Source organism: Urocitellus parryii, chromosome 11, assembly GCF_045843805.1.
Source record: "Urocitellus parryii isolate mUroPar1 chromosome 11, mUroPar1.hap1, whole genome shotgun sequence".
Lineage (NCBI taxonomy): Eukaryota > Metazoa > Chordata > Mammalia > Rodentia > Sciuridae > Urocitellus > Urocitellus parryii.
In genome coordinates, this window is record NC_135541.1 from 56,618,250 (window position 1) to 56,642,102 (window position 23,853).

General features: G+C 34.5%; 1 protein-coding gene across 1 annotated transcript in view; it reads left to right on the plus strand.

Moving 5' to 3' along the window:
- The window catches only part of Msh4 (mutS homolog 4), a 77,686-nt gene that overhangs the window by 468 nt on the left and 53,365 nt on the right, over window positions 1–23,853 (plus strand). Inside the window, exons 2-6 of the mRNA XM_026410022.2 lie at window positions 4,959–5,116; window positions 6,778–6,888; window positions 12,613–12,728; window positions 13,543–13,716; window positions 18,149–18,321. Coding sequence (XP_026265807.2) covers window positions 5,045–5,116; window positions 6,778–6,888; window positions 12,613–12,728; window positions 13,543–13,716; window positions 18,149–18,321 — 646 coding nt within the window. The 5' untranslated portion in view covers window positions 4,959–5,044. The remainder of the gene's footprint in view (window positions 1–4,958; window positions 5,117–6,777; window positions 6,889–12,612; window positions 12,729–13,542; window positions 13,717–18,148; window positions 18,322–23,853) is intronic.

Here is a 23,853-nt window from a genome sequence, read left to right on the forward strand (position 1 = left end):
CCTGATAATACTATTGAATGTCTTTTAATATTCAAATTTTAATTTTTATTTAATCTACTTCTTTGGATAAATGGATGAAATAGGTTTTAATGTATAACAGTTCTATAAGGTACATACAAGAAAATTTTTGGTTATAAGATGTTGCCAAGTTGTTTTATAAAGTCTAAAATGATACATAATAATATTTCAAGACAGACTGTATGTGATGTTGTTCCTATAAGATTATGATGGAGCTAAAAATTCCCTATTGCCTAGTATTTTTACAATACCTTTCTGTGTTTAGATACACAGATACTTACCTTTATGTTATAGTATTCAATACAGTAGCATGCTATATAGATTTAGGACCAATAGTCTATACTATATACTCTAGGTGTCTAGCAGGCTATATCATCTACACTGAGTTAAGTGCACTCTTTGATTTTTGGACAGTGATGGAATTTGCTAATGATGCATTTCTCAGAATATATTCCCATTGTTAAATGGCACATGACTGTTTTCTTCCAATATACACTTTTCTTAACAATGTGAGAGAGTACTCGTCAGCATTCATATTGTTAGGTTCTAAATATTTGCCAACCTAGCAGTACAATCTATAGTCTCAACTTCCATTTTTTGATACTAATGAGGTTAATTTATTTTTTTGCATATTTTTGACCATATGTCTTTAATTTTCTTTGAAATGAATGTTCATATCCTTTGCCCATTATTCTGTAGTTTTTTTTTACCCTGAATTTTTTTTTTTAAAGATAGAGTGAGAGAGGAGAGAGAGAGAGAGAGAGAGAGAGAGAGAGAGAGAGAGAGAGAGAATTTTTTTTTAATATTTATTTTTTAGTTCTCGGCGGACACAACATCTTTGTTGGTATGTGGTGCTGAGGATCGAAATCGGGCCGCACGCATGCCAGACTGCTTGAGCCACATCCCCAGCCCTACCCTGAATTTTTTTAAAAAAAATTTTCAGTCAACAAATCATTTATAAAGGAGCAATCAATCCATAGATTGAGAAAAACATTTGCAATACACATACTTGTTTACAAAATATACAATGACTGGAAAACTCGACAATTAGCAAATAGTGCAATTAAAAATTAGCATAATAAACAGGTATTTCATTGAAGAAGATAATCAAATGGCAAATAAACTTATGAAAACATACCCAGTATTATTTGTTGTCAGAGAATTTCACATTAAAGCCATAATGGGATGACAAAGAGATTGCCTCTGCTTATGTGTGTGTGTGTGTGTGTATGTATGTATGTATAAATTTTTATTTGCAAAATAAAAAGTGTTAACGGGCTGTGGCTGTGGCTCAATGGTAGAGTGCTTGCCTTGCATGGATGAGGCACTGGGTTGGATCCTCAGCACCACATAAAAATAAATAAAGATATCGTGTCCATCTACAGTTTAATAGACAATAATATACATCTGTTGCTGTGCACCATATGATAAATGAGAGAATGAACATTTGCAATAAAAGCATTCCAACAATCTTCTCTCTGAGTCTGACAATGGGACCCATTTTATTCAACCCATTTTCCAAAATATTACATCATCAAACCTATCATTTACCCAATTTTCCACTGACCTTCATGTCAGGTGTTCTTTTTTTTCACACTATCAATAATTAATTTAAATATAAATGAACTAGATATTGTACTTGTATAAAAAAGCAAACAATAACTATATGCTCTATACATATCACAATTTAAATATCAATACACTAATAGGTTAAAAGCAAAAGAAGGGGAAAATAAGCATGAGAAATCTGAAATAGAGCTATTAATATAAAATAAGTTTCAAGAAAAAGCATTTTCAGAGATAAAGGGGAACATTTCATAACCATAATACAGTAACTTCTTCGAGAAAGTATAACAATCCTAATGTGTCTGTACCTAATAACAAAATTTCAAAATACATGAAGTAAAATTAATAAAACTAGAGAGACAAGTCACAATCATATTTGGAAATTTTTAGCCCTCTCATTTTGCTGGAAGGAGTAATGATATAGAAGGCTGAACAACATTATCAGCCAATTTGACCTATTATTTATAGAGAACTATACACAAAAATGACAAGTAGAAAATTAATAAGAATGGACTGTATTCTATCATAAAATAAGCTTTGAGAAATTTTAAAATTATGAAATCATACAAGCTGTGTTTCCTGCCTAATTTATTACATTAGAAATCAACAACCTTAAGATATATAGAATCCTACCCCCCCATCTCAACTACTTTAAATTTAAACAGCACTTATAAATATCACACAAATCAAAGAAGAAAGCACAAGAAAGGTAAATTAAAAGTGCTTTTTATCACTAAATGATAAAAATATCAGAATTTCTGGGATGAAATAGTACTCAGAGGAACAAAGTATTTATATCAGAAAGAAGCTAGATTAACAAATTATTTTCAAAATTACATAGAAGGAAGGAAAAAGTAAGAGTAGGAGCAGAAATACGTGAAATAGAAAAGAAATAATACAGCTTAAAGTTGATAAAAAATCTAACAAGTCTAATCAAGAAAAAATATCAGGAAAGGGAGCTATCAAAACACCCTTATAGATGCTAAAAATGTATTAAGGTAAAATTACAATTGTATGATTATAATTATATAGCTTACATAACTGTCTATTTTAGAGAACAGAAACCCCTTCTTGTTTATGCAGTCCATGTGAGTGATATGTTTTTTCGCATCCTTTCACCTTCAGTCTGTAAATGTCTTTGCTCATGAGGTCAGTCTCTTAGAGACAGCATATTGTTGGGTCTTGTTTTTTAATCCAATCTGCCAGTCTCTGTCTTTTGAGAAGAGTTTAGGCCATTAATGTTCAAAGTTATTATTTAGATATGATTTGTGTTCCCTTAGTAGAGTTCTTCCCTTCATTGGTTTTCACTTTTTTTTTTCATTTCATTTTTGTGGAGTATTTTCTTAAGAATATTCTAAAGTGCAGCTTCCCAATTGTGAATTCCTTTATTTTTTGTTTATCATGGAAAGTTTTTAGTTCATCTTCAAATCTGAAGGTTAATTTGGCTGGATATAGGATTCTTGGTTGGCATCCATTTTCTTTCAGAGATTGGTATGTGTTATTCCAGGACCTTCTAGCTTTGAGAGTCTGAGTTAAGAAATCAGCTGAGATCTGAATTGGTTTCCCCCATATGTAATCTTATATTTTTCTCTCACAGTGTTTAAAATTTTATTCTTATTCTGTATGCTAGGCATTTTCATTATGATGTGTCTTCACGTGGGTCTGTTGTAATTTTGCACGTTTGGGGTCCTGAAAGCTTCTTGTATTTGATTTTCCATTTCATTCTTTAGCTTTGGGAAATTTTCTGATATTATTTCATTGAAAAGATTATGCATTCCTTTGCCCAGCCAGAGATATCTCTCTTAGCAGGTCCTGGGGTGGGTTTCCAAAACCAGTTGTCCCTTGTGTAAACCTCTCTCCAGTTTTGATTTTCTTCTGGTCATTTAAGTATACTCTATATTGTTCAGCGTGTGCAGCGTGTGTTTACTGGACCTGTATTTCAGGCCCAAAGTGAGTTTGCCAGGAATTAACTTCTTCAGTTGCCGGCTTCCCCATTGCAGCTTCAAAATGGTTCCTTCCTTTGTCTTCCACAACCCGCCTGGAAAGATGGCAGTTTCATGTACAATATGTCCTTCAGGTTTGCTGGGCAATATCTTTGATCTCTAACTGCTCCATACCCAGACACACCTTGAGCTTCCCCAAAATTCAAGTTCCTTTAATTCCCTTATCCTCATGGAGGGACCTCTGGCTGGAGCTTCCAGCCCATCTGTGGCAGCTGCTGTGCCCCTGGGGATTTTTTCCTTATATTATCCAACCTGCTATGTCCCTGATCTGCTTTAAATGTTCAGTTTTAGGTTCCAGTAAACTACCACTCTGCCTTTTTTGTTGTTGTTGTTCACCCACCTTGTGGAGAAACTGCCTATTTGCTTTTTTGATTTCATGCCATGGAGCGGCCAGGAATGTGACCTCTATTCTACCATCTTGGATCTCTCCATTCTGTAGGTTTTTAAAATTTGTATCCATTCTTTATTCTGGATACTAAAACTTTTGATGATTTGTATATGTTTGTTTCAATATCTAGTTCTCTTTTAACTTGAGTAGGTCATTATGTCTATCTCTGTGCCATTATTACACCATCTTTAACTTTATAATAATTCTTGCTATCTAGTAGACTATCCTACTCACCCTTAATATTTATAAGCCACCTCCTTTTTTCCTCACATTTTTTGATGAACTATAGTTGCATATAATTCTTCTTTCTTTTTTGGTATCAGGTGTTGAACAGGGATGCTTAACCACTGAGCAACATCTTCAACCCTTTTTGTTGAGACAGGGTCTCTGTAAGTTGCTTAGGGCCTTGCTAAGTTGCTGAGGATAGCTTTGAACTTGTGATGCCTCAGCCTCCTGAGTCTTTTGGATTAGAGGCATGTACCACTGCACCTGGCTAATTCCTATTCTTTATGTAATAATAATTTTATTTTCTTTAAAAATTTTTGATGCAATAATAATTATAAATACTTATGAGTATAATATAATATTTTGATTCATGTATACATAGCACAATGATTAAATTGGATAATTACCATATCTGTCACCTTAAACATTAATCATTTCTTCATGGTGAGTATATATCAAATCCTCTCTTCTAGCTTCTTTGAAATATAGACTGCATTTTTCTTTTTTTTTTTTAATATTTTTTTTAGTTGTAGATGGACACAAGATCTTCATTTTATTTATTTATTTTTATGTGGTGCTGAGGATTGAAGCCAGTGCCTCATGCATTCCAGGCAAGCACTCAACCACTGAGCTACAACCTCAGCCCGCATTTTTCTTAACTATGTTCACCTTTGGGGCTTTGAAGTCTTATGTGAGAAAATTAGAAATGATCATTTGTAAGTTTATATATTTTCTTCATTTAAAACTTTTTTTTATAGCTACATCCTCTTCAGTTTCTGCACATGCCCCATCAGTTATTGTAGCTGTGGTAGAAGGGAGAGGACTTGCCAGAGGTGAAATAGGAATGGCAAGCATTGATTTAAAAAGCCCTCAAATTATATTATCCCAGTTTGCAGACAATACAACATATGCCAAGGTAAGTATTAATAATTCTAGAAAATGGTTGTTCTAGTAGGCAGTATGCAGATTTCCAAGTCAGTGTTTTTCTAATTAGTTTCTGTTTTGTACTTTTTGGTAGGATAAAGGTTATTCATGGTTATTCCAGTTACTGTGAATTAAAATAAAGTTGTTTTACATCTGATTTTTTAAAAAAATATTTTTTATTCTAAAAAGAAAATGTTTGGGCTGTGGCTGTGGCTCAGTGGTAGCGCACCTGCCTGGCATGTGTGAGGCACTGGGTTCAATTCTCAGTACTACACATAAATGCATAAAGGTCTATCAACAACTAAAAAAATATTAAAAAAAGAAAATGTTTTATTGTTACTTGGAATATTCCAAATTTATGTAACATTAGTGTCTAAAATTAATGTATTCAAATTAATAATACCTGGACTCATTCTAAAGGTAACATGATAATTGTATCTCTAGGAGGATTATTTCCATTGAAATAATATTTGTTTTTTTTTCCTAGAGTTAAGGGAAACTAGTATCTTAGATCATCATAATCTACTTCCTTAGCTTCTTGCCCTCACTTATTTTGCCCCTGTATTGATCACATGAATTTGGGCTACTGACCTGTGGTCATGGGAATTTGTGTGATATATCAGCTAGATGTGAACCTTTTCCTAATCCTTTCATTTAGAAAAGTTGTTGGTATTATTAATATTATTACTATTGTTAATTCCAGGAATTAAACACAAGGGTGCTTAACATCTGAACCACATCCCCAGCCCTCAGGACTTTTTATTTTGAAACAGGATCTCACTAGATTGCTTATAGTTTTGCTAAATTGCTGAGGCTGGCTTGAATATGTAATCCTCCTGCCTCAGCCTCCCCAGCTGCTGGGATTACAGGCATGTGCCACCATGTCTGGCTAAAGTTACTTGACAAAATTATAATTACTTTTAAAATATGATGTACTATGTTACTTTTAGTCTTTTATTGTTTAATCTTTTCAAGTTCCCCTTTATTGTTCCCCAGTATATATAGGCTTCATTTTCCTAATAATTTTTATTATTTTTAACAACCTAAATGATATTAATTCTGTATACTAACTTCATTCCTGGGTATTTAAAATTTTTTATATAATTTGAAAAGAATAGGGAATTTTTTTTTTTTAGAAAAACAGGAATGTTGGACATACTGATTAAGTTTGTGTCTTGAGTAGCTCCAAGAAATGCATCTTGTTAAAAAGCACAAGGCAGAAAGCAAATATTTCTCACTGCTTTTTGTACTTTTCAACTTCTGAAATGTACTGATGGGCTGTACTAATCCCATTGCCATGCTTACATGATTGGATATGTTCATGTTTTTAATGAAGATGGGTAAAATACTGAATAGAAGGATTTATTTTAAAATACCTTATTTTGGGAATATATATTTCATAAGTTCAAATTAACTTTTAAGTTATAATTATTACAAACTAATGTGAGTTAAATATAGCCTATGTTTATGATAATGTATATATGTGGATATATGTTTAATATATATCATTAGAAATTGATTTAAATGTAACTTGGGCCATTTGTAATTTTGTTATTTCTGAATTAATATTAAGTCATTATCTCAGAATATTGAATTTTTTTAAAGACTGTTATAAGATTACATTAATGAAATTATTTATACCAATAATTTTAGGTGATCACTAAGCTCAAAATTTTATCACCTTTGGAAATAATAATGTCAAATACTGCTTGTGTTGTGGGGAATTCAACGAAGTTGTTCACTCTGATCACAGAAAATTTCAAGGTAAACAATTTCATTCTCAAAAATAACATTTAAGGTTTAATTAGTTAGACTCTGTTTTGTAATATAAGGAAAAAATAATTTGAGTAACTGTATATTCAGAATCCTAAAATAGTCAATAAATGCAAACACTAATCTAAAACAAGAATAAAATAAAGAATTCACATTTGATTGGACATTCTTGATCTACTTTAAGTAAAAGAAAAAAATGTTTTAGGTAATAAGAGGTTTCTCAAGTATACAAGGGACAGCAGACTGTTAGTTAAAGCCCAGTTTTCTTTAGATGTAGCTTTCTGGAAACTAGTTACTGTTAAAATTGAAGTTCTCATCCTTCCAGGGGATAGCAACTATCAGTAAGTGCTTTTTTTTTTTCTCTAGGCAGGTTAGTCTGTGTTACAAAATTGTTTCAGCTTCCCCAAAGGGAACATGTACTGCCTTACAATTAGTCTACTAGTGTAGCCTCCGTCTGTGGGACTGTGACTTGTAAATGTTGTACAACCTATACAACAAATGCTTTGTCCCTCATATAGTTTCTCTCTTCTCTAGTAACTCTCCCTGTTTAGTGGAATTGGGACTGTGGTTCCAAGAAAGTAAGCAACATTGCAGTTGGAATAATTCCTGAGGAGTGCTAATTATTTTCAGAATATGGAATATTTTGTTATATTTTTAGACTTAGCTTTTATTTTAATACATTTGGAACCAACATGAGATTTAGGGTCTAATGAATTCTGCTCTTGTTCTTAATATATTCAGCATCTGTAGTCATATAAGTTCCCCCCCCCCCCAATTGGGGCTCTTAGAGGTACTACACAACTCAGCTGTTTTGTTTTATTTTATTGACTCATTGCCAGAAAGTCCCTATTCTAAATTTATTGTCTCTATTTTACAAGTTTCTTTCTCTCTGCTCTCTCATTCATTGGCTCATACTTCTTTTCATCATCCTTTTTACATATTTCTTTCTCACTTCTTGTTGTCCTGATTAGGCCTTTTAGGTCTTTTGGTAAGTAGCAGGAATCCAATTTAAACTAGCCAAAAATTTATTGGCTTATGTAACTGGGAAGTCAGTGGTTGGATAGATCCTATGTCAAAGATAAATCTGATCACATCTAGATAAGATGGTAAGGACAGATTTTTTTTTTTTAATTTTAGTTGTTGGTAGACCTTTATTATTTATTTATTTATTTACACGTGGTGCTGTGAATTGAACCCAGTGTCTCACACATGCCAGGCAAGTGTGCTACCCCTGAGCCACAGACCCAGCTCAAGGACAAATTTTTAATCAGAAATATATTATTGCAATAGGAAAAAGTGTCCAAATATATTATTGCAATAGGAAAAAGTGTGCCAGGCAAGTGTGCTACCCCTGAGCCACAGACCCAGCTCAAGGACAAATTTTTAATCAGAAATATATTATTGCAATAGGAAAAAGTGTCCAATGTGGAGTGAACTCAACTTTGCTCTGTTAGAGGTGACTGGGTATTTTAAAGGGAGAATGAGGAACTAGGGAGGGAAGTGAGAAAAGGGGCTCAGTAGAGTCAGGGAAGTGAGAAGGGGCTCAGTAGTTAGGGAAGTGAGAAGGGGCTCATTAGAGTCAGGGAAGTGAAAAATTACAAAAAGTAGGAAAGTGGAGTTGGTCCATGTGAAAACTATCTGGGTATTGAAGTTAGGCTCCTTCCCTCACAGAGAATGGGAGACAAGGACTCTTATCTTTAGGCATTGGCTAAAATAAATAGTAAGGATTTTTTGGCATCCTTTTGTTTTCTTAGGCAGGCACTTTAAGAGGGTTTAGAATCATCCTAGGGATGTACCCTTGAGCTTTTAGAAACCTTGTTAGTGTTTAGTTTGTCTGGATAGGTCAAAGTAGAGATCTACTGGCTAGAATTTAGTCAATGAAAGAATCTTTGCCTCTACCTTCTCCCCAGTATCATCTCTTTTCTACTGAAGATAGATTACCTCCATGAAGTTTAAGAAGATGATTGCTCATGGCTTTAGGCTGATGTAATCTCAGCATACCCAAACTAGAGAGAAAAGAATGTCTTTCTTCCAGTGTCCATATATGAATTCCAGGAAAGGATGCTGACTGGCCCTGCTTTGTTCATTTTCTCACATTAGACTAATCACTATTTCTGAAGGTAGAGGACTATGATTAATTACTCCTAGATCATGTTCTTTTTGCTGTGGGTCACAGAATACTGTAAATGACAGGCCTACTAGAATCACGTGAAATGTGGAACAGTTAGGTCCTCCAAAGGCAAAACAAAAAAAAATTCCATATGTTTGAGATGTAGTATAGCATAGTGCTTAAAAGAATAGAGAAGTCAACCAAATATATTGTTATATTGTGTGCATGTATGAATATATTGTGAGGAGCCATTCTCACACGTGACTGGGCAACTCCCGGTTTGGGTCTGAGGCGCTCTGGCTAAACTGTGTCGGAGCTTTCCCAGCCCTCTCCTCGTGCGAGAGCCTGTCTGTGTGGAGGTGTGACTGACCACTGACCCCGGGGGCCAATCACTGACCCTGACCTTGGAGTGCGGCCCCCCTCAACTTTTATTGGATGGAATTTTCCTCTGAATTTCTTGTTTCCCAATAAAAGGCTACTCCCTGGTGTGCTCCCTCTCTCTCTCTCTCCTGTTAGCCCTGAGTAATCCTTGCTGCCCTACCGGGTGGTTCCAGGTGAGAACCAGAGGGGGACCAAATCAGAGGGGGAGCCGTCTTGGACCTGGTTATAGAAAAAGGTAACTGAGTCTGTGTGTTTTATTACGATCTCACTAGCTAACTTTATGCCAAGAACCTCTTTAATGAAACCAGTGCTCTGGTCGCATGGTGGAATTTGTTGCCCACGAGGGGGGCATTCTAGATTAACTAGATTAAGTGGAAACACGCTATAAAGATAAAGATAAAGGAAGTGGTAACAATTTGGGTCACAAAAGTACCTGGAGATATTAAAAAAAAGAGACGTTAAATTAATTAAAATGAAAAATTCAACTTCTACAGATAAGAAAATGTATCTGACTATTTTAAACAGTATAATTAATAAAAAAAAAAAACAGATAAAAAAACTCAGTTTTTACAATTCTTAAAAATTGTAGACAAATATTGTCCTTGGTTTTGTGAACAAGAGTCTCCAAATTTACTTACTTGGGAGAAACTAAAAAAAAGTTACAAAAAGTTTGTCTTTCTAATAAAGTACCTAAAAACATAGATAATATTAAAAAAACTTGGACTGGCTCTAAAAGTTTGTCTTTTTAAATATATGGGCCAAAGTTCATGGCCCCCTAAAAACCTATTAAAAGATATTCAGAGAGCTATTAGGTCTATTCAAATGAAAAATCCGCCTGAGGCTAAGTTAATTCCCTTTCCCTTGAGCCGTTTAAAAACAAAGGCTCTAAGGGCCAAACCAAAGGTTAAAAATGTGACTTTAAATTTACAAGATCAGGCTAGCCCGCAGGGAGATTATAGAAAAAAAGGTCATAGAGGAAAAACCTCCGCAGTCCTAAAAGGTCCTCCGGAAGAGATAGACGATCTTCCTGGAGAGAAAAATCCATAAGAGATTCTTAGAGGGGCACAGAGTTCTTCTCCGCCACGTGGCTTAGAAGCCCACTTTCAAAATGGTGACAGCACAAAGTCTACCCACGACTCACAGTCCGAGGGAGAAAAATCAGACGTTAAAATTCAGGACTTACAGAGAAATTTTAACAGGCTGAATTTAACACCGCCTGCCCAGGCTATTCAAATTCGGCCATTACCTACTAAAAGGACAAAATTTAACAGGTACTCTAAATTAACAATGACTTTTCTTACCCCGTTCCAGAGGGGGAGCCCTCTCGGACCACCTGGTAGGATAACAAGGATTACTCAGGACTAGCAGGAGAGAGAGAGGGGGAGCACACCAGGGAGTAGCCTTTTATTGGGAAACAAGAAATTCAGGGGAAAATTCCATCCAATGAAGGTTGAGGGGGGCCGCACTCCAAGGTCAGGGTCAGTGATTGGCCCCCGGGGTCAGTGGTCAGTCACACCCCCACTCGGACAGGCTCTCAAACCAGGAGAGGAAAGCTCCAACACAGTTTAGCCAGAGCGCCTCAGACCCAAACCTGGAGTTGCCCAGTCACGTGTGAGAATGGCTCCCCACAATATATAACAATGAATTCCACAATTATGTATAATAATACACCAATTAAAAAGAAGAAAAATAAAAGAACAGAGAAGTTGGGTGTCTTAATTTCAAATCCTGACTCTAAATGAACTTCTGCAGGTTATTTAACATCTTTGAACTTCAGGTTTTTTTTTTTTTTTTTTTTGACAGAAAATTGAGGACAATATTAGTATCTACCACTAAATAATTCATATTTTATATAAAGTAATCAGAGGTGGCTTCATTCATAAGATCACATTTGGGCAAATTCATAAGATTATTCCTGGAATGGAGTGAGGGAGCAAGCCATGGGAAGAATTTGAAGAGAAAGTATTATACATAGATGGAAAAATAATAATAATTATTATCACTCTTGTTATTATTACTACACTTATCATTAAAAAAAACCTTCATTAAATCAGAATCAATATGAAGTAGAATAAATGTGGACTTCATAGTTAAAAGAAGTTTTACTTTGGACTGTGTATATCAGGAAAGTTACTTCAAAATTTTACTTAGAGGAAAATAAAACAGGGTTATTGTGATGATTAAATTGAATAACTTTTAAAACAATCCTGGCATATATATTACTTATCTGCTCATGTTTTTTTTTTTTTTCAGTCCTAACAGCTTTTTCATAGTTCATTGTTATTATACTATCTTTCTTACCCATTACTTTTATCCAGAGTAAGTAAACCTTTTACTGCACAACTACATGCCTTTTTTTCCCCTCTTCAAAAAGTCCTATTAGCTCTTTCTCTTTAATCTAAATAAATTAAATTCATTACATGTAAATAGCATTTTATAGAACAGGGAGTTGGGATTTTCATCTTTTCAACTAGCACATTATAAAGTTTACCCTTTCTCAATATGTTAGAGTATGGAAGACTGAGGTTAAAACCATGTGATGTTATAGAATTGTTATTATAGAATAAGATTAATAGAAGACAAAGACTTTCATGTTTATTTATTAATCTAAAAGTTATTTGGTACTGGGAAGTAAACCTAGGGCCTCATACATGCTAAGGAGGCACTCTACTACTGAGATACACTCCAGCTCTATTTTTTAAATTATCATATCTAATATATATTTAGTTAAATTTTATGAGAGTAATGCCTAATAAGAACTACAGACTACACTATAATTCGTTTAGCAAGATAAATAACCATTTTCTTTTTTCAATAATTAAGAAAACTTACTTTAAATGTTGAAAATATTAAAAGATAAACTTTAAGCAATATTGAAACCACCTACCCATGTACCAGGATTCACTTAAGAATAACAGTTTTGAGGTGGGTGCGTGGTGGCACATGCCTGTAATCTTAATGACTTGAGAAGCTGATGCAGAAGGCAAGTTTGAGGCTAGCCTGGGCAACGGTAGTGAGGTCCTGTCTTAAAATTAAAAAATAAAATAAAAAAGTCAGTATGTAGCTCAGTTGTAATGTTCCCCTGGGTTTAATTTCTGGTACCAAAGGAAGAAAACAAAACAAAACAAAACACTACAACAAACAAAAAACCAAGCAAGCAGTTTTTTAGTAACTGTGTGGCACTCAACAATTTTTACAGTTTTAAAATAAAAACTTTTTTTCAGAACGTTAATTTCAGTACTATCCAAAGGAAATACTTCAATGAAACAAAAGGATTAGAATACATTGAACAATTATGTATTACTGAATTCAGCACTGTCCTACTGGAGGTTCAATCCAAGTAAGTTATAATATAAAGGAAATTAATCTCTAGTATGAGTGTCACAAGGGCAAAGATTTTCTTTTGTTTTGTTATCTGTTATATCCCTACCACCTAGAAAAGTGCCTGATTTCATAATACATAGTAATTACTGAAGTAGAAAAATAATTAATGAAGTTTATATACAAGGCATATATTACTAATTTGATTTACATAGAATTTTTAAAATTAGTCATAATTTGTTGCCCTAAAGGTTGCTGCTTGCCATACTTTGGAGTTAAAAACACTCAAGTAGTTACCATATCCTAGAATTTTGAGTACCAGGAAATGAAAACAGTTAAGGTTGTGTTTCTGTTACTTCATACATTTATTCCTAAAAGGGTCAGCATGAAACAGTGATGATACTTTTAGAAAAAATATTTCTTTAAATAAGCTAAATAGATACTCTCTGAGCCAGTGGACCTCCTGTTTATTCAGTTAATCATAATGGCTGTGGGACCTCTTGACTATACCTATAAAGTCTCAACTTATTTGAATATTTAGAATGATATGTCAACAATTGATATAATATACTATTGAATGTTTTCTTCTAAGTAACTTATTGGAGTTTAATATATCCCTTAAGTAATGGGATTTTTTATGGATTAGAGGTTATTTACCTTGTTTTTAAAAATTAGGCATATTCAGTGTACCTTTTAGCTTTGAATTTAAGTGATCCTATGCAAGTACTTGTGATTTTCCTAATATTAAGGTGAAATAAATGTTTTCTTCTCTATCAATACCTTTTTTTCCCTAATTCTAAACACATAGTGCTATGTCATTGGTCACCTTACAGGTATTACTGCCTTGCAGCTGTTGCAGCTTTACTAAAATATGTTGAGTTTATTCAAAATTCAGTTTATGCACCAAAATCGCTGAAGATTTGTTTTCAGGGTAGTGAACAGACAGCCATGATAGATTCATCCTCAGCCCAAAACCTTGAATTATTAATTAATAACCAAGACTGTAGGTAAGAGCATCAGTTTTTTTCTTATAAAATATATCAGCATATTTTATGTCATATTTTATGTGAATACATGAAAGTTCTTTTAGTTTTTTGATAGAGAAATATTGAATAAACATTTTTAATCATTGTACCCTTGTTGGTGAACCACTCAGATGTTTTACAAAAGATAGGTTTTAAAACATATTTGTATGAAACAACAGAAAAACCCAGTTACTATCTGAGTAAAAGGACTTAAAAGACATTTCTTCAAAAGATATAACAAAGAACAACAAGTACATGAAAAGATAAACTAGCATTAGGGAAATGAAAATTAAAACCACATTGAGGTACTGCTTCACATATGTTATGGTGTGGGTTAAAATTATTATTGATTTTCTGTTATTCTTCTTATGTTATTATTATTATTATTTTAGTTGGACACAATACCTTTATTTTATTTATTTATTTTTATGTGGTGCTGAGGATTGAACCCAGTGCCTCACATGTGCTGGGTAAGTGTTCTACCACTGAGACACAAACCCAGCCTCATATGTTATTTTATTTTAACATAAAAAAATCAATGATCAACCCTGGTTATTGTTGTAAAGTGCAAGTGCTTTATATTCAGTTTTACCTCATGAAATTGCATACTTCATCATTGTTTATCATTGTCAAACATTGCTTGAGTTCCTGCTGTATATTAGGGATACACAAACTTAAAGGAATATCTGATCTCCAGAGTTTGTAGTATAATACAAAATGAGAAATTCAGAAGTCTTTTCACAGACTTGAATCAAAGAATCTCAGTTTAACAGATGGATATTCTACCTACTGAACTATCTGAATAGCTCCAGTGCTTATATGGACTTGTCACCTGTTACACCCATTAATTTCTGTAGCAAATGTCAGACTGTGTGTGTTGGTCACTTCCTTTGTTTCTGCAGAAATCAAGTCCTCAAAAGGTTAAAAAAAATTGTGCATGTGATGAGAGACCCCCCCATCAGTTAATCTGGATAGTTCCCTAAAAATTTGTTTAATTTGATCTGTCCAAAATCTAATAGTCTGACTACAAACTTAAGAGTCACTTTTATTTCCTCTCCTTTTAACATCCCAGATCTAATCCATTTGTAAATGCTCTGACTCAGGCTTGAGAGTCTATATAATTTTGTATCACTTCTCACCATTTGTAAGACTAACCCCTAACCCAAACCTCTGTTCTCTTAGACTGCACTAATATAATAGCCTACCAATTTATCTCTTTGCCTTTTCCTTATCCTTCTACAAGTAGTAGCCAAAGTGTGATATTTTTATTTTTATTATTTTTTTATTTTTTTAATGTATATTTTAGTTGTAGATGAACACCATACATTTATTTTATTTTCATGTGGTGCTGAGGATTGAACCCAGTGCCTCACGTGTGCTAGGCGAGTGTTCTACCACTGAGCCACAACCCCAGCCCCAGAGTGTGATATTTTTAATCTAGAAGTCAGGTTTTCTTTTTTAAAAATATTTTTAGTTGTAAATGGATCTTTTTTTTTTCCAATTTATTTATTTATTTATATGAGGTGCTGAGGATCAAATCCAGGGCCTCACACATACCAGGCAAGTACTCTACCACTGAGCACAACTCCAGCCCCTAGAAATCAGGTTTCCTGACTTTCTTGTATAAAACCCTCCAGTGGTTCCTATGACATTCAGAATAGAGTCCAGATTCTTTACCATGACCTACAGGACTTCTGTGTCCTGGTCTCTATCAACTTCTTTATTCATCTCTCTCATTCTTAGCCCACTTGTAAAGCTCAATCTTTTTTTCTGGTTCTAGAGCCAGAATTCCTGGGCTTAAGTTGGTATTCTACTACTTACTTAGAAACTTACTTGGAAACCTTGGATAAGTTAATCCTTGTGCTTCAGTTTCTTTAGTTGCAAAATGTGACTAATAATAGCATCTACCATATATCATGGTTTGTGGGAGACCATCCTTGCACATGACTGAGTCACACTTCCTGGCTGGGTGCTGAGGTGCTCAGTCACAGAAATGTGGTAGAGCTTTCCCCACCCTTCTTGGGTCCAAGGGTCCATGGGTATGACTTGCTACAGCCCCATGGGTGAAGCTATGCTCACCTGTTCCTTTGTAATATAACCCCTTGCCCTGTTTAGGATAGAATCTTCCATAGAAGTGCCTTGTGTGTGTCCTTACTGTGCCCTTGGGTGTGGTCTACCCAGATGTCAGTCAACCTGCTGACAGTGGACATCATGAAGATAGACTCAGCCCCCTGAAACCTTGTTGGGGATGCAATTCAAGTCAAGATAGCGCCTGGCAGTTTGCCAGGAGGAGCGGTTTGTGAAGCAACGCCAGCGAGCCATTAAGATGATGAAGATTCCTTATTGGCTGACTGCTGTATCTAGATAATGGTAATTGAGTCAAGCTGTGTGTAATTAGTTAGGTATATATACCTCTACTGTCCCGCAGAGAAGCGGTTCCGCTACTTTAGGAGCCTGCTACTTTGAGTTCTCACTCAGTTCCCGCTGAGTTCACTTGCAATACAGTAGTTCCCGCTTCAACCTTCAAGTTGCTTGTCACCTCCTGGTTATTTGCCCATCTGGACTGCTGCAAAACCTGACCCCTTGCCTCATTTAAATAACTTCTCCTCAATAAAAGGGGTCAGCGTGTGCTATCGCTCTCTCTCTTTCTGCTGACCCTTAAGGTCAGAGGAGCCTTCACAGCGACCCCAAAGAAAAAGGTATTTGTGTCTCTTATGTGGTTATTTTGTGCAGCCCAGTTAGCCCAGTTTATCTGGAGTGACCCCTGAGCCTTTTAGTCATGAGAACAGAAACCCGACAATGGTTGTTAGAAGTAAATGAGTCAAATACATGTAAAGTGATTAAAGCAATTACTGGTACATACCAAGTGTTCTTCGTATGTTAGCTATAATTGTTATAATTCCCATCCCATCATCCTCTTTGCATTGCTGCCTCCTTTTTTTGTCATTCAAGTCTTAAGTCAACTGTTGAATACACAGAGAAGTCTTTCTTAATCAACCTAACTAATCATCAACGTTCTAATCATTTTCTTATGCATTCTTATTTTCATTTTTTTGTTAGTAGTTTATATATGTGAAATGTTTTCCCTCTCCCCCTCCCTCTCCTCTCCCCCTTCCCCTCTCCTTCCCCTCTCCTTCCCCCTCCCTCTCCACCTTCCCCTTCTCCTCCCCTTTCCCCTTATCCTTCTTCTCTTTCTTCACCAAGGATTGAACCAGGGGTGCTTAACTATTGAGCTACATTCCCAAACTCTTTTATTTTTTATTTTGAGACAGGTTCTTGCTAAGTTGCTCAGGGCCTTGCTAAGTTGCTGAGACTGGCTTAAACTTGTGATCTTCCTGCCTCAGTCTCTCAAGCTGCTTGGTTTACAGGCATGTGCCACCATGCCCAGCTGTTTTTTTAAGATTATGTGTTTATTGTCTCTCTGTCCCCATTCAAATTGTTTTGTCTTCTGTCATGACTAATTAATGGATAAGCACTGGTTTTGATCCTCAGCACCACATAAAAATAAATAAATAAAATATAGGTATTGTGTTCACCTACAACTAAATTTTTTTTTTTAATTATTAGCCACTACACTATAAAGGCCATAGAAATTATATCTGTCTTATGTTCTTAGGACTTAGCATAGAGTTTTGAATACTGTAAGGACTCAGTAATTATTCATTAAAATTAGAATTAGGGGCTGGGGATGTGGCTCAAGCGGTAGCGCGCTCGCCTGGCATGCGTGCGGCCCAGGTTCGATCCTCAGCATCACATACAAAGATGTTGTATCCTCCGAAAACTAAAAAAATAAATTAAAAATTCTCTCTCTCTCTCTCTCTCTCTCTCTCTCTTTAAAAAACAAACAAAAAAATTAGAATTAACCAGATATTTTGCATATAATATAATTGTCTCATAAAAAGTCCAATGAAATGCATTCTTAATAATAGCTTATTTCTTTATAAGAATCACTTAGAAATTATGGAATTCTCTTTTGCTTATAATTCTGTAACTTCTTCAATTAGAACAAAATCAGTAGACTAAATACTCATTTTTAAAAAATCAATATAAATGCACCCCTTTTTAGGATATATTACTGATAATTTTGCTATTATTGATGAAATATCAGATTTAAAAACTTTATATTAGTCTGAATATTGTAATTGATCTGTGGAAAAAGTCGCTAAGGGTAAGGAGATACTATTGATCCTTGATAATCAAAATTTGGTTCATTGACTGACCCTATATTTGGGAGCTTGATAAAAATATAGATTCTCAGTCCTTTTCCAAGACATACTGAAGAATCTCCAAGTAGTTTGTATGCATACTAAAGTTTAAATATCACTGTTATAGATTATAAAATTATTTAATTACAAAGTTAAAATGGAATTTTCTTTGTATACTTAATGGAATTTTCCAACTTGTGTTTTCAAAGGAATAATCATACTCTTTTTGGTGTTTTAAATTATACTAAGACTCCTGGAGGGAGTAGAAGACTTCGTTCTAATATATTAGAACCTCTAGTTGATATTGAAACCATTAACATGAGATTAGATTGTGTTCAAGAACTACTTCAAGATGAGGAACTCTTTTTTGGACTTCAATCAGGTAAAAGAATATCATCTAATTTTGAAAATACAGTTGTTTTAGTTGAATTATTTTTTTCTAAGTTTTTGAAAGGCAGTCAGTGAAAGTGTAAATTCTTATATTCTTGTAATGAAGCTATTTTCCTGAAAATTTCCTTTAAATTTCACAGTAAATAATTTCAGAGGTATGTTTTTATTTTCTGGATGCTATTCTTTTCCTTTTTTCTATTCTTTTAATGAACACTTCGTAATTATGTTGCTCTGTGGTAATCTTCAGAGAGGGAAGATCTGTCCAAATTAGATAATTATTAACAGATGGGGTATATTAGTTTCCTAGGGTTTCTATTTAAAGAGAACCACATACTCCATGGCTTAAAAAAACTGAAAAAATTTGTCTTAAAGTTCTGGAAGCTAAATGCTGAAATCAAGGTGTTGGTAGGGCCATGCTCCCTCTAAAACTGAAGGGGAGAATCAATCCTTCTTTGTTTTTTTCAAGCTTCTGGTGGCGGCTATCCACAGAGTGCCTTGACTTTCAGCTCTATCAATCCAATCTTTGCCTCTGTTGGCATATTGTGTTCTTAATGTCTTCATGTAAAACATTAGTCATAATGGATTAGGATCTATCCTAATGACTTTATCCTAACTTGATTATATCTATTAAAAAAAAAACAACAGTTTACAAATTAAGTCATGTCACAGGTACTAGGAGTTAGGACTTTAAATTTTTTTTGGAGAATGCAGTTCAGCTCATAGCAGGGACAAGAAAATAACTCTTGAGAAATTCCTTATTTGTTCACTGGCATGATGGTGCAGTTTCCTTCTTCTTTATTTCTTTTTCTTTTTTAGCATTTTATATTTATTTATTTAATATTTCGAGTATCCTTCCTTCTTTAATGCATATAACATTTTGAATATCCTACTTTCTTTAATGCATATCTAAACTTCCATCTAGTATTATTTTTCTTCAACTAAAATAATGTCAATTTACATTATGAATAATGCTGATTTGCTAGCAACACTTTTATCTAGCTTCTATTTATCACTTTTTCTTTCGGAGAAGAAAGCATAATTGATTTTATTTCTTTTTAAATTTTAATTTGTTATATATGACTTTGCTTAGAAGAAGCTTTTTAATTTGAATCCATCCCATTTATTGATTCTTGATTTTAATTCTTGGACTATAGGAGTCTTATTAAGGAAGTAGGGGCCTAATCTGACATGATAGAGATTTGGGCCTACTTTTTCTTTTAATAGGTGCAGTGGCAGTTTCCTTCTTAAATCTATAGTTGGAAGGATAGTTTGTATACATTTCTTAGTCCAATTTCTGGTTGCTAGCAATTTGGCCAGACTTCCATATCTCTATTACCTTCACTACCCCACCTTCTGTTCTAATAGTCTAAATTGAAGTGGTACCTGAAAATGGAGAAGACATTTATAGCTTCAGTGAGTTTTTCTCAGTCTAATTCCAAATACCTTGTAATTCCTTTCAAATTTTGGTATTGGTTTGACTATTTCTGTATATTTCCAATGTTGTTGAATGTACTCCTTTCCCCCTGTATGTACCTGTGTATTTAGTGAGACAGTAGGAAAGGTAGAAAGAGGTCATTTTTAACTGGTGACCCTTATTGTTCACAGGAACATTTTGTTGACCTGTCTATACCTAGCATTTGGTGTAAAACTCAAGTGCCAGGAATATGAAAATCATTTAATCTTGTAATGTTGGTTATGCTCCCCTTTTGAATTTTTAAGCTTTCTGCTACCAAATATTGTACTCACCCACTTTGCTTTCCCCTTGTTTCAGTTAGAAGTAGTCATTCCTGTTCCTTTTATAGCTAATTCTGTCAACTATGTTCTGCATCCCATTCTTTCACTGGATTATTTCTTTTTCTGGGGCAGGGAGGGGAGATACCAGGGATTGAACTCAGGGGCACACAACATTGAGCCACATCCCCAGCCCTACTCTGTATTTTATTTAGAGACAGGGGCTTTTTCATACTATACTGGTTTTCTGTTGCTGGTGTAACAAATCACAAGAAATTTAAAACTGAATTTATTATCTGGAGGTCCCAAATCAGCTTTACTGGACTTAAAATCAATGTGTTAGCAGTACATTCTCATTCTGGAGGTTCTGGAGAAGAATCCATTTCTTTGTGTTTCCTTTTTCTAGGGGTCATCCAGTAACATAGTATCTTCTTTGTTTTTGACTTCTGCTTTTGTGCTTATATCATCTGTCTTTGACACTGATCCTTCTACCACTTGTAAGGACCCTTGTGACTTTATTGGGACAAACAGATAAAATCTAAAATAATCTGTTCATCTGTTCAAAATCCTTATCTTAATCCTATTTGGTAAATTCCTTTACCAGTTAACATAGTTATAGGTTCCAGGAGTTAGGAAGTGGACATCTTTGGGAGGTTATTTACTTTTAGAATAAAATTCAAACTCTTTTATGTATCTGTTTCTCTGTCATCTACCACACCATCTCTTTCTATTCCATACTTTCCATTTTGCTTTCTAGTCTAACGGAACTTCTTTAAGTTACTCAAACATATCTGCTCTTGTTTTCTAGCCTTGGTACACTATAAATTTTGCCTTTCTCTTTTCTGAAACCTCTTTCTCTCAAGCTGTTGTGTAGCTAGCTGCAGTACATGCTTTACCATTTTAATTTAAATGTCTCTATGACTAGAAGTCTGACTTCCTAGTCTGTGTTAAATGTCTTTTCTGCATGTTTCTATAATATAATTGTTATGTCATTTATCTTACTATTTTGTAAATGCATATTTTGTTGGGGAATGGTTCCTTTATATGAGTAGGACCTAATAGGTGTTCATATTTTTTACTTTATTTAATATTTTGGATATTTGAATATTTAATCCAATTTTTAAATTAATTTTTGAAATTTATATGTGACAGGAAAATGCATTACAATTTATATTACAAAATATAGAGCACAGTTTTTCATCCCTGGTTGTATACAAAGTATATTCACACCAGTTAGTGTCTTCATACATGTACTTTGGATAATGATGACCATCACTTTCCATCATCATTTCTAACCCCATGCCCCCTCCCTTTCCCTCTACCCCTCTGCCCTATCTAGAGTTCATCTAATCCTCCCATGCTCCCCCTACCTACCCCACTATGAATCAGCCTCCTTATATCAGAGAAAGTATTCGGCATTTGTTTTTATAGGATTGGCTAACTTCACTTAGCATTATCTCCTCCAACTCCATGCATTTACCTGCAAATGCCATGATTTTATTCTCTTTTATTGCTGAGTAATATTCCATTGTGTATGTATGCCACATTTTTTAATCCATTCATCTACTGAAGGGCATCTAGGTTGGTTCCACAGTTTAGCTATTGTGAATTGTGCTGCTGTAAACATTGATGTGGGTGTGTCCCTGTAGTATTCTGTTTTTAAGTCCTTCTTTGGGTATAGACCAAGGAGGAGAGGGACAGCTGAGTCAAATGGTGGTTCCATTCCCAATTTTCCAAGAATTCTCCATACTGCTTTCCATATTGGCTGCATCAGTTTGCAGCCCCACCAGCAGTGTATGAGTGTACCTTTCTCCCCACATCCTCGCCAACACTTATTGTTGTTTATCTTCAAAATAGCTGCCATTCTGACTGGAGTGAGATGAAATTTTAGAGTGGTTTTGATTTGCATTTCTCTAATTGCTATCGATGGTGAACATTTTGTCATGTATTTGTTGATTGATTGTATATCTTCTTCTGAGAAGTGTCTGTTCAGATCCTTGGCCCAGTTATTGATTGGGTTATTTGTTTTTTTGGTCCTTAGCTTTTTGAGTTTTTTATATACCCTAGAGATAAGTGCTGTATCTGAGGGGTAAAAATTTGCTCCAATTCTGTAGGCTCTCTGTTCACCTCACAGATTGTTCCTTCTGCTGAGAAGAAACTTTTTAGTTTGAATCCATCTCACTTATTGATTCTTGATTTTAATTCTTGCACTATAGGATTCTTACTAAGGAAGTTAGGGCCTAATTCCACATTATGGAGATTCGGGCCTACTTTTTTTTCTATTAGACACAGGGTCTCTGGTTTTATTCCTAGTCCTTGATCCATTTTGAGTTGAGTTTTGTGCATGGTGAGAGATAGGGGTTTAATTTCATTTTGTTGCAGATGGATTTCCAGTTTTCCGAGCACCATTTGTTAAAGAGGCTATCTTTTCTCCAATGTATATTTTTGGCACCTTTATCTAATATAAGATAATTGTAATTTTATGGGTTAGTCTCTGTGTCCTGTATTCTGTACCATTAGTCTATCAGTCTGTTTTGGTGCCAATACCTTGCTGTTTTTGTTAGTATTGCTCTGTAGTATAGTTAAGGTCTCGTATAGTGATGTTACCTGTTTCACTCTTCCTGCTAAGGATTGCTTTAGCTATTCTGGGTCTCTTATTTTTCCAGATGAATTTCATCACTGCTGTTTCTATTTCTGTGAGGAATGCCATTGGGATTTTGATCAGAATTGCATTAAATTTGTATAGTGCTTTTGGTAGTATGGTCATTTTGATAATATTAATTCTGCCTATCCAAGAGCAAGGTAGATCTTTCTTCTAAGGTCTTCTTTGATTTCTTTCTTTAGGATTCTATAATTTTCATTATATAGATCTTTCACCTCTTTCGTTGATTGCCAAGTATTTTATTTAATTTTTTTTGAGGCTATTGTAAATGGAGTAGTTTTCCTTTCTGAGGATTTGTTACTGATATACAGAAATGCATTTGATTTATGGTTGTTGATTTTATATCTTGCTACTTTGCTGAATTTATTTATGAGTTCTAGAAGTTTTCTGGTGAAACTTTTGGGGTCTTGTAGGTATAGAATCTGTCATCAGCAAATAGTGCCAATTTGAGTTCTTCTTTTCCTATGTGTATCCCCTTAATTTATTTTGTCTGTCTAATTGCTCTGGCCAGTGTTTCAAGAACTGTGTTAAATAGAAGTGGTGAAAGAGGGCATCCCTGTCTTATTCCAGGTTTTAGAAGGAATGCCTTCAATTTTTCTTAATTTAGAATGTTGGCTGGGGCTTAGCATAGATAGCCTTTACGATGTTGAGATATGTTCCTGTTATCCTAATTTTTCTGGTGTTTTGAACATGAAGGGGTTCTGTATTTGTCATTGTTTTTTTCTGCATCTATTGTGATGATCATATGATTCTTATCTTTTAAGTTTATTGATATGATGAATTACATTTATTGATTTCCGTGTGTTGAACCACCCTTGCATCCCTGGGATGAATCCCACTTGATCATGATGCATGATCTTTTTGTAATTGACTTGCTAGAATTTTATTGAGAATTTTTGAATCTATGTTCATTAGAGATATTGGTCTAAAGTTTTCTTTTTTTTTGATGTGTCTTTGCCTGGTTTCGGAATCAGGGTGATATTGGCCTCATAGGATGAGTTTGGAAATGCTCCCTCTTTTTCTATTTCCTGAAATAAATTGAAGAGTATTGATATTAGTTCTTCTTTAAAGGTCTTGAAGAACTTGGCTGTGTCCTGGGCTTTTCTTAGTTGATAGGCTTCTGATGACGTA